We start from the raw sequence: 11,831 nt of genomic DNA, 5'->3' as shown, positions 1-11,831 counted from the left end.
AACACAATTATTAATCTTATTCTCTGATTATCATCAAAATCCATAACTCCTTAAGCTTGTTCCACATTCATTCTTCACAGTAAATCACCAAAATTCATCACGCATGAAGGGATAATCGATTATCATCCATGATAATCGATTATTTCCGAAATCATACTCAAAACCAATGCACAAATAATCACTAGTGATAATCGATTATTGCTAAATTGAAACCCATCTGGACAAAATTCAAGTGTTCAAACACATATACATTAACCTTAAATCATGAGGGAAAATCCCCCAAGACCTCATGAGTGCATTCAAGCCTTACATACCTTTATGAACAAACCCTAATACATACATTACATCACTTGAATCATCCAAAACCCTTCATTATGCAAATTATAATCCAAACAAACCCAATATTCTACATATGATTATCATATTATCTTGGTTTAATACATCATTTGGTCTCTACTTTAGGGGTTTGGCTCAAAGTGATCCTACCTTTTAAAAAAGTTCAATAAGGCCCCATATTTCGTTAAAAAATGTTCAATCCGGTCCTTTTCGCTCACGTCGTTAAAAACATAACGGTGCAATGTGGCATTATGAATACGTGGCACGTTTGAAGAGGTTGCACTGTGTAAATATTTAAAAAAAATAAAAATGATATGTTAGGTACAAATCTCAACAGCCACACCATCTGCAAATCCTCCAACCTGGTCCAAAATCACTCTCTGATCATGATGGAATGACAATGCCATTGCATTTGCATCAGAGGGTCAACCTCAATAATCCTCACCTTTGGATTAACCCTCTTCACATAACAATCACCGCAGAGCAGATAACTCCCGTTTCCAACAACTTCCTGGGAAGTTTTGCCATCATATTATAAGCTCCACGAATCTTAAATGAGAATTCGGTGGGTAGTGGAGGGAATCCGGCGATACCTAAGAGCGTGGGGGAGCCACTAGCTGGGTATCCTCAACGACGACGGTAGCGGGGGAGGAAGAATGTGCGGCCTCCGGCGGCTTGTGTGCGAAATAAGAAACAACCCTAAGTTACATTCTAGAACAACTCGAGAGAGTGTGCAAGAGAGAAACCACCACTTTTTGTCCTCCACTATGAGCGTAATAAGTAATAGGGAGAAGATTGTGAGTACCAAGGAGTTGTCCAGGGGCCCTTGTTGTAGTCACAGGATTTTCTAGGAACCAAGGGGCCTTTAAAGAATTCACTAGAAAACCCAAGTAAGGGGAGTTAACTTTTTGATGTATTGATTGAGCATGATGTGTTTCTTTTGAAACTTATTAATCTTGAGAAGCTATGTGGATAGATAGTATACCCAATTGGAAGGTTGTGGGTTGCTAAGGAAAAAAATGGTTTGGGATGTTATTCTCAAAATATGAATGCACGAGTTGAAGGATTATAGTGCATGTGGTTTTGTAGTAAGGGAAAAGTGCATATCGTGAATCTTTGGAGGGTAGCCATAGGTTGGCTAGGTTAAGAATGTAAATAAGAGTAGGAAGTGTTAACGTGTTGTATGAGTGAAATATGACAATAGAGTGCGTTGATGATGGGTTGTGTTCTCAATAGAGATACCAACATGGGTTTATGGGTATAATAAATTATTATTTTGTAATTGCATGGAATGTTTGATGGGTATTAAATGTATGGAAGTAGTATAAATGTGGAGTAATGTACTGTCATCACATGATGGTATGAGTGTGTTGGGTAAACTTTAAATATTTGTGTGAGAAAGAGAGAAAGGTTCACCACCGTGAGAAACCAGAGAAAGAGTGGAGTTGCTGCATGTATTATTGAGTCATGTGTTTGTTTGTGAGTTATGCATCACCGTGAGAGAAAGAGAGAAAATGGGTTGTACTTTGTGAGTTGCATGTTGTGTAAGTTTGAGAATTTAAAGTGTTGTCTGTTTATTTGTGTGTTCTGGAAAGTAATTCAGAAAAAATACAAAGAGTATATATTTCTCAGATATTATACTACGAGTTGATACCATGAGAACATATATTTATTGTTCAAAAATTTCTACAAAGTGCATGTTTTCTTTTTGCAAGTGAAGAGTTTCAATGCCTGTGGGGGCCATGGTAAGATGAAGAAAAATATTATATTTTCTTCCTATATAGTGTAGACGTTGGAATCCAGAGAGCTAGAAGGGGTTCTTGATATTGGCATTTAATGGTTTTCGTGGTACCTATCTTGGGAGGGAAATCATAATATGGTTAATACCAAGTGCATGAAATTGTTGTTGTGCATGTGCTGCTACGTCCCTTGTTGATAAGTAAAGTACGCAAATGATATTCCTGGGATTGCATGGGTGGATTATAAGAATGGTGAAGGGTTATAGGCTAAGGTTTTCGTTGTGCAAATTTTAAATTTTGGGTATATAAAATAGGTCTAGGGAAGCTAAAGGAATTTTCTTTGAAGATATAAAGATTGATGAAAGAGGTGCAGAGGTTATCTAATGGTCACGGTTTTGTTGTTAATAAGCAATGATCTTTGTTTTAGTTATATTGATGTCGTCCTAACAGTGAAATATCTAGTTTTATGGGTTTCGAAAATTATATCATTTTTGAGTTATTATTGAGTGTAATAGTATATAGGATGATATAGGATGATATAGGATGTGATCTGGAGGTGGGTGTATAAAACTGGTGCATTGTTGGGTGATATATGGTGATATAGGGTGGAATAATATATTGAGTGATAAAGCCATTTTCGTTTCTCTCTCTACATTTAATTTTTCAAACAACCATTTACGTTTCTCTCTCGGCATTTAATTCTTTCAGCCACCTATTCATCAAACCGCACAATTCACTCAGGTTTGGCCACTGTAGCATTTGCACTGTTATGTTTTTAACGGTGTGAGCGAAAAGGATCGACTTGAACATTTTTTAACGAAATATGGGACGTTACTGAACTTTTCTAAAAGGTAGGATCATTTTGAACCAAACCCCTACAAGTTGGGACCAAATAATGTATTAAACCTATTATCTTTATGACATATATTTGCATGATAAAACCTCAATTAACATAATTGTGTTCCCCCTTAGCATCAAACCCTATTATGGGATAATCCAACAAAAACATACATACTTTCATGGGGAAAATTCAACATAAACATGATATAACCTAGAGCTGTCAAAACGGGAAATTCAGCTCGATCCGGCCCGGTCCACCACGAGTGGTCACTTAGTGAGCCAACCCAACCCAGCTCATTTATTAGCGAGTCAGAAAAATTTGAACCCGGCCTGACTCACCACGGGTTGGTGGGTAAACGGTTTGGCTCACTAGCTCACTTAATTACAATATTTTTAAATAAAAAAATTACAAACTTTCTATAGTTCAAATCTAAACAAATTTCACACCCAAATTTCACTCCCACCATGGGTGTTTAATTAATTTTGAAAATAAGAAATTTAAATAATTTTTTCAAGTAAAAAAAAATAATAAATATTAGGTAGGTGGGCCAACCCGGCCCACCACGAGTTCAACCTGCATAAGTCGGGTTTAAATGAGCCGGGTTGAAATCTGACCCGCATAAAAAAAATACAATTTTTTCAAACTCAACTTGGCTCAAACCCGTGGTGGGCCGAGTTGACCCACGGGTTGTGACTCATTTTGACAACTTTAATATAACCCCTATCACCATGCAGAACATATTCTCATACATCCACATGCATCAATACATTACCTTTCAAGATAATAAAAAACAAACCCTATTCATCATACAAACAAATAAGAAAACAAACAATGGTAAGTTTTCTCATACCTTGGCCAAACCTAAATCTTTATCTAAACATTAAACCCAATTACCAAATAGTGCTTCAAGTCTCACAATCATGTCATTTCTTAATACCATAATTTTCTTGAGTCGTACATGCCAAATCTCTTTTAATCTAGTAAATATCTTCTGAAATATATTTAGATCTCCACAACAATCAAAAATATCATAAAGAAGATTACAACAACAGAAAAGTTTAAAACAAAGTCCAATCTAGTTTCTATATAGAGACTTAAGGAAACACATTAGTGGAGCTTAGAAACCCTTTGGGGGTTCAAATTTCTTTCTCTTTCTCTTCTCTCATGTTTTTCACCTTCTCTTTTTCAGTTTTCATGTTTTTTCTACACTCTAAGGATTATTAAGCCTCTAGGTTGATTCTATTGTAATTTCTTAAATGGATTCTAAGGTTAAATGAATAAATTTGTTTGTTCTTTTTTGTTCTTGTTGTGATTTATTTTTATCTATGTCTTTTGCTTCTTAATCAAGTAAAAGTAATGATTTTTACATTATACTACAAAAATGGAGGCATTTTCGACGGCCCGAGTTTGTCGGAAACAACAAAAAAGCCGTCGGTAATGCCTATTACCGACGGATTAGTGACGGTCAGCTAGTCGCCGATAAATCATTTGTCGCTAACCATTACCAACGGTTTTTGCCCTTCGGTAATTACCGAAGGGCAGAGACAAACTAAGAAAGTCGTCCAGGTAAATCAAAACACACACCCCTGGAACATTATATTTTTTTAAAAGACAAGCAAAAGTATATCAGAAAAGGAAAATGCATGAATTTAAACACTTCTCTAGAAAATAAAAATTAAAGAATGAGATTCAGGTCCAAAACAGAAGTACAATTGACCAAAGTCTAAAACAAAGAGTGTCTTATGTGGCAGCAGTCTCAAAACTAAACGTCTACATAAAACTTTAAGAAGAAAATGCCCTACAGTTCTTCAGGCCCTAGAGAAAAAGAAGGGGAGAAATGAAGAAAATTGAACAAAAAAAAGAATACATAAAATTAGACATGGCTTTGCTTCCCTAAACAAGTCAATTGCACTACACTCATGCCAACCAACTAGTTGCCTCATGTAGCTGCTTGAATTGGTCCATTTGATATATAAATCCCTTCCACGATATCCGCCCTGCCACAGCCACGACCTACTACAAAATTTAATTACAATTGTTAATTAAAAATTAAAAAGTACTGGGTGGAAAATATCAAAAAGTTGAATTGGACAAGATGATAGAATATTTCCCCTTCCCAATCAGCTCTACAAAGCCTAAATCAAAATAGAACATATCTCCCAGTCTTGAAGAGCCAAAAGAATCAAGTTCAATGACTTCCAAAATATCAAGTAAAACTGTAAAAACCAATAGCCTAATATTGTTAGACAACTCATACATCCATCAACACTTACACAACCAATTCAAACACTTCCAGAATATCAACAACAAAATTTTTCTACACTTTTTAAGGTTTTAACATCGAAACACCAAATGAAAAACATGAGTCATAAATTGATGAGGGATGCAAGGTCATTTTTTTATTAATGAAATTCTCAATACCAAAAAAGAAGAGAGATGACATGTCATCTACGACCCATTTTCATGGAACACACTGAGAATACTTCTCAACCATCACTGTAGTAAACATACACAAAACAAGGTAATAGCCATACTTACAAAGGACTCATTTTACAAAGGAAATCATCAAAAAATTAAATGACACATCAAATTATTAATTACAAAGGAATCATTTTTGTTGTTATAATTATGAATTTCATTCCATCTAATTAATATGCAAATACTAAATTCATACTTACAATTACCTCCTTTAATAAAATAATCTTAACACACACAAAATAGTGCATCACAATTAATGCAATTAATTATTTATAGAGAAATATAATTCATCATACAATATACAAATTAAAATAGGAAAATATCTTAGGAAGTTAAGCAAACTGCTATAATCATATATAATAAATAAATAAGTTATTTAATGGGCATTTAATTCTTTTAACATTATTTGATTAATATTTTATTATTTGTCATTTCAGTATATAAGTCCCTGTTGAAGCTTAAAAACTCTTCACATATGTGATCTCTCTACTTCTTCTAACCAACACAACATCATTTTGACACAAAAGTGTGTTATCCTTGTTGGAGAGTTGGTTTTCGGAAGAGAAAAAACATGACAGGGTTTAACAGAGTTTTAGTCTATCTTCTTGTACTTCTCTTGGTAACAATCTTTGTACATATTGATAGACATGCATTTCTTCTCCTTCTTCAATGTTGGTTTTGCATTACATATTAAATTGTTGACTTTTGTTAATAAATGTAGACTCCATTGCATTCTGGGAGGGCTAAACCTTTATTCTAATTGCTAGAAGAAAAAGAAAGCATGTGAAGTGGGAATGCAACGTATTTGGGAACACATTCAATTCAGATTCACACTTGAGTGACTTAGGAAATCAAATTTAATACAATCAAAGATGAAACAAGTATTACTGCAAGAACACAATTTAGAATATAACATATCAAAACATAATCATGATTAAGAACTCAAATTAAAGGGGAAAAAACTGAAAAAGAAAAGGATAAAGATAACGGTGAAATTTAAAGTGAAATTACCTGAAGTAAACGCCTGAGTGGTCTTGGTGGGCCACGAGAAGCATGAGAATGGTGCCAAGGTGTTTGCCTCCATGCCACTTTCCCATCACTCCTGGCACTGATTTTGTACCCAGAAACAACCAGCTTCAAACACCATAGTTTTGGCTTCTTCTGCCACACAACAAACCCTCCCACTTCCCCTTTCTTTCGCATCTTCTTCACCTTCACCATTTTCTTCTTACTCACACATTCTTCACCTCCTGAAAACTCTGTTGACCCTTCATCTACATCTACTGAAGGTGCAATATACAACTAGAATTAGTTCTATTAGACACAATAAAAAATCATCAATAATAAGCAAGTTGTCAATAAAACAAATGTAAAATGAACAATGAGATATGATTTATACTGATGATTATTGTAGTACAGTGGGAACCATAATCCATAATAAGCATCCTTGCCATCGAAACTTATGAACCAGTTCAAAATTCAGAAGAATTTTCCAAATCAAAGAGATTAAAACATTTTTTCTTACTAACTTTAGGACAAAAATCATGTTTGAAAGAAGCAAATAAAGCCAACGATTTTCTTTTTATTTCATACAGGAAATTCATCGGCCAAAACACAAGAAAAATAAAGAAACCAAGATGAGAAACTGCACTCAAAATAATTCTTTTCACATGAGCATAACAGAAAGTTCATACAGGGTATTGACAATAATAAGAAAAAAATTGTATTTTTCAATCTGCTAAAGTTTCAATATAAGACTAAAACAGATCAAGATAATTAATCAAAGACAACATGGAAAGGCAAAGAAAATACTTAGCTCTGTGCAGACGCGCCTAACCTAGGCTTTGAATACCACTTGATAGCTCTAGGTCGAGGCGGATCGACGAGGAACCATGGAACTGGCACAGGTTGAGCTAATAGAAGAAGAAGAACAGCGGATGACAAACAACGAAGGCAAACCCTAGATTGAGTGTTTGATCGGTGTATATTCTACGGTTGGGGATTTGGGATGTTTTATCGGTGGAGAGAAAGGATTCCACGATTGAATCGATGGAATGGAACGAAAAGAGGTTTTCGGGCAAAAGTGAAGATAGAACGGTGAGGATAGGTTATTTAATCGATGAAAAGTGGATTCTATGGTGGATTAGGCTAAGGTAAGGGAGAAATGTACGGGAGAATGAAGATCTAGAGACTAACCATGGATGACATATGAAGATTTGAGGCGAAAGCTCAAAATATGGATCGGAGACAAGGGGAGGTTCGAGAGTAAAAGAGTTGTGTGCGGGTGGATCTCTCGAGAATGGCTGGACGAAGATGTGGTTCACATAATTTCGGTATTTAATTTCACCAATACATTTCCGAAGGCCTAAAGGTTGTCGGTTATAAGCCTTCGGTAATTCACATTTTTATTGTAGTATAGCAAGTTAGCATGATGTTAAATCTACATAACATATCAATCATATGAGTCCAACGATTTTTATTTTTAATTGAGAATTTACTTTGATTAAAGTTAGAAGCTTTCATGTGATTGAATGAGCTTTTGCTAATAATTGAGAATGTACTTTGATTAGTGGTAAAAACTTTAGCAACAATTAATCAAGAATGTACTTTGGTTAATTAACTTTTTACTTGATAAAAGAGATAAAAGAATATACATGATTTGACTACTTCGACCTGTCTGACTTCTTCGACTCGGCCACATGCCAACCTGTATAGTCGGTTTGTCCGACAACCTTTCGGACTAATAAAGTTGATGGCGTATTACTTTGTAACTTGGCAAAATTTTAATCAAACAACTAGATCATGAGGTAAATGGATCATTGGACCCACCTAGGCCTATATAGACGAGGATCTACAAATGTCATAATTACCCTATAAATAATACATCATCGAGGTAAATAGAGTGTCTTCTACATCACCTAGGCCTATTAACAGTTATAGTTATCTGACACATATAACCAACTTGGATATTAGAGTGTCTTCTACATACATACCCCTTCTAGTCTTAAAAACACATAAACCTATACCATATCGGTTTGAAGAGTAAAAATCTTTTTGCTACAAGAAGTTTAAAAATTCTTCATAGCTCGACTTGATAATATATATATATATATATATATATATATATATATATATATATATATATATATATATATATATATATAACCTTCATATTTGGATATAAAAACAACTTGGGTAATTTTTAAATATTTATCTATAATTAAAAAGGTTATTTCTAAAAGTTATCGTAAGTAAAAAGGTTAGGATTATTTCTTAAGAGAATATTTAAATTTTATTAAAAAATATTGTAATACGTTATCACTATTTTGAAAAAAATAATTAAGCCAGATTGTTTAATGATAATGACATTTATACATACAAAAGGAAAAACGACGTGAAATTCATAGTAATGCAATAAATAAAATAATCTACTGATTTGTATAGTTTTGATATCTGATTATTAGTGTTGATATCAATTAAATATATCTAAATTTTGTTGTTTCTAATGACAATCTTTGATTAAATATCATAAAACTTTATTTTTAATGTTTAAAACTAAAAATCTTGATTGGATAAGATAATATATTTTTATAAAAAAAATTCTTAAAATCTTTTTGAAATCTAATTGAATATATCTCTTGGTGTGAAACTTTATGGTATACCGTTTTACATACCAGTTAGAATTTATTAGAAATGTATATTGAAGTCAATGTGTAAACTATTCCTCAGGTTTCACCGATATTAGAAAAGGCCAAAAAGAAAATATTAAAAATGTAAGATTGTTTGAGATATCTTACGATTTAACGATAGTAAACATAGTAAAGTTGAGATGACCGAGTTGGTCTAAGGCGCAAAGATTATATTCCACCCTCAACATCGTAATTTGTTTCTTTTGCTTTGTTTTTTCTCCTCTTGCACATGTTGCAGATATTATAATTTCGTCTGGTTGAACAGAAAACACTGTAAGATTACAACCTTCGGTTGTTGAGCATACTATAACATTTTTGGTTGTTAAATAACTTATTTTGAATTGACTTGTTATTTATTTTAAATCACTATCTTTGTCTTGCAATCCCTTTTGATACGTATGCTACCAGTGCCAAGTAATCATTGGTGCCTAAATTTAAAGCTTGCATCATAGCAAATGATAAAATATTTTGTATTCACACTTGTATAAAAATGAATATGATGTTCTTGACCATGTCCAAGTCACGATGTATCATGTTACCATCCTATCGTTTTGCAGTAAGACTTTCGAGGAAGCACCTACGTTATAAAGTTCAATTATTTATGCTGATATTCAATGCTCATAACTAGTTGCTACTTTTCTTTGCAACTTCTGATTATTAAAATAAACACAACAAAAAACTATTCCCCAAAGCTAGTAAGTAAAATGAGGAGTACCCTCTTTAAATTAAGTTCCTCCCATTTATATATACACTAACATAAGCCATAAAAGTTTGCCTTCCTTAGAGTGTCATTGCAGTAACGTAAATCTAGCTAAGTCTGAGAAAAATGTATCCTGCAGTGGATGAACATGACGAGGCATATCAAGTTCAACACAGCCATCCAAGCTATATTGTTCCAGTGGTGGTTCCTCCAACTTATGGCCGTCCCCATATACCATCTTATGCACCTCCATATATCAGCAACAGTGTTAGGGGTCCTGTGATCAGGACACAGCGATGGTCAACTGGTCTTTGTCGTTGTCTTGATGATCCTGGAAACTGTAAGACTAAGAGCTCATGAATCAATCATGTGGGTTCATTATTTTTGTTTTCTTTAGTGTACAAACATCAAGCAATTGACATAGTATGGTTGTTTGTTGTTGTCTAAGGTTTGGTTACTTGCTTCTGCCCTTGTGTTACATTCGGATTGATAGCAGAAATAATAGATAAAGGCAATAGAAGTAAGTTTTTCTGCATTAATCATGAGTACAATATATATTCAAGGTGATGACTCATAATGGATATATGTACTGCTATTTCTCTTGTCTTTTTCTTTTTATATATGCAGCTTGCACTTGTAATGGGGCTATTTATGCTACCCTGCTATCTCTGAGCGGGCTTGCATGCTTGTACTCATGCTATTATAGGTCCAAAATGAGGGCACAATATGACTTGCCAGAGGCTCCATGTATGGATTGCTTAGTTCATTTCTGCTGTGAAACCTGTGCTCTATGTCAAGAGTATAGAGAACTTAAAAACCGTGGATTTGATTTGAGCATAGGTAATGCTATCTTTAACTTTGGCTAACAAATATACTTTGCATCTCATCATCTTTAAGATCTCTTTGTTTATCTCATGTCCACTCAAAATTTGATTTCGATGTATTGAGGGTAAGAATATTAGTGAATTGTCAGACACCATATGGGTTTTCTGCTAAATAATGCGTTTGAAATCAGTATGATATTGTAGGATTTTCATTTGGACAAACTGCATCCACAATTTTTAGGTTTTGAGACCAAAATATATCAAAGTTTAAAATATAAATGAATTCTAATTTTACATCTAAGTTCAAGGCTGTGGTGTGATTGTTTACTCTAAAAGTTTTGATAATCAATGTATAATTTTCCTTATTATGCTGAAAACTAAAGCATAAAACTTCACCTTTGTGTTCTTAGCAATCCTCTCCCATTTCAAAGGATAAGAGATAAAACTAACTTGTTGTGAGGGCAATGAACTGAAATATAGGTTGGGAAGCCAACAGGGAAAGGCAAGGGCAAGGAGCTATAATATCACCTGTAACATCACAGTCTATGACAAGATGAAAGGGGAAACATCTTTAGGAGCTTTTTAAGGCAACCCTCGTAGCAGTTGGTGCTGTTAATTTCAACTACTTGATGTTTATCTTTTGTTTACTGGTTGATTTCAGTGTTTTGTGTCTTTGTGCACATAGTAGTGTATCTTGATGGATATAGCACGTATCGAGACAAAGGCTGTGATAAGAAGGTTATCAATTGTGTATTAAATGACTTATTAGTAATGATTGCTAGCTTTTATAGTCAGTTTATTACACTTGGAACAACATGTGAGTATCTAATCTAGGCTTTAACATTAATAGCATATTTTTTTATGTAACTTTCATGAAAACTAAACGCAAAGATGTAAGTGAATATAATATGAGTATAGCAATCTATCTTGAAGGTTTATATATTCGGCCCACTCATGCATATCATAAATATAAGCCAGATGCTACAAATTTTCTACTATTTGGAAACTAATTTGTGTTTCTCTTCCCCCTTCAAAACTCCATATCCATGTTGTTAGGAAACCACAATGATAAGTAATGAAATAAGAAGAAAGGGGAATTAAGAAAGGATCATTGGTCCTGTTTCATTGATCCTGTTTCATTGAAATCAAGGCAACCACATAAGGAATAAGCATGTTGCCCAGAGCTAAGCTCCTCAAGAGACCCAAACAGTACTCTCCCTATTG

General features: G+C 33.9%; 1 protein-coding gene and 1 long non-coding RNA gene across 3 annotated transcripts; one reads left to right on the top strand and one right to left on the bottom strand.

The window, feature by feature from the left end:
- Positions 1-4,604: 4,604 nt before the first annotated feature.
- On the bottom strand, positions 4,605-7,728 carry LOC148206561 (uncharacterized). 2 transcript variants are annotated; one of them, XR_015783606.1, is made up of 3 exons: positions 7,207-7,714; positions 6,406-6,677; positions 4,605-4,932 (listed from the first exon to the last, which is right to left on the bottom strand). It is a non-coding gene; the product is annotated as an uncharacterized LOC148206561 (long non-coding RNA). The 2 variants fall into 2 exon arrangements; XR_015783605.1 differs by having other exon boundaries at positions 6,406-7,728.
- Positions 7,729-9,788: 2,060 nt separating this feature from the next.
- On the top strand, positions 9,789-11,393 carry LOC124834375 (protein PLANT CADMIUM RESISTANCE 2-like). Its single transcript, XM_047309047.2, has 4 exons — positions 9,789-10,123; positions 10,232-10,303; positions 10,411-10,623; positions 11,088-11,393. Exons 1-4 carry the CDS (start codon positions 9,910-9,912, stop codon positions 11,162-11,164), a joined length of 576 nt encoding a protein of 191 aa, XP_047165003.1. The 5' UTR covers positions 9,789-9,909; the 3' UTR covers positions 11,165-11,393.
- Positions 11,394-11,831: the final 438 nt, after the last annotated feature.

The sequence above is a fragment of the Vigna umbellata genome, chromosome 1, assembly GCF_029865625.1.
Source record: "Vigna umbellata cultivar VRB3 chromosome 1, Vumbellata_1.0, whole genome shotgun sequence".
Taxonomy (NCBI): domain Eukaryota; kingdom Viridiplantae; phylum Streptophyta; class Magnoliopsida; order Fabales; family Fabaceae; genus Vigna; species Vigna umbellata.
Note: the sequence above shows the minus strand (reverse complement) of the source record. Positions and strands in the feature narration are given on the sequence as shown.

Coding starts and splice junctions, on each gene's coding strand:
- LOC124834375 (XM_047309047.2), top strand. CDS start 9,910: ATGTATCCTGCAGTGGATGAACATGACGAGGCATATCAAGTTCAACAC. Junction 10,124..10,231: donor TCTTGATGATCCTGGAAACT/GTAAGACTAAGA, acceptor TTGTTGTCTAAG/GTTTGGTTACTTGCTTCTGC. Junction 10,624..11,087: donor TGGATTTGATTTGAGCATAG/GTAATGCTATCT, acceptor ACTGAAATATAG/GTTGGGAAGCCAACAGGGAA.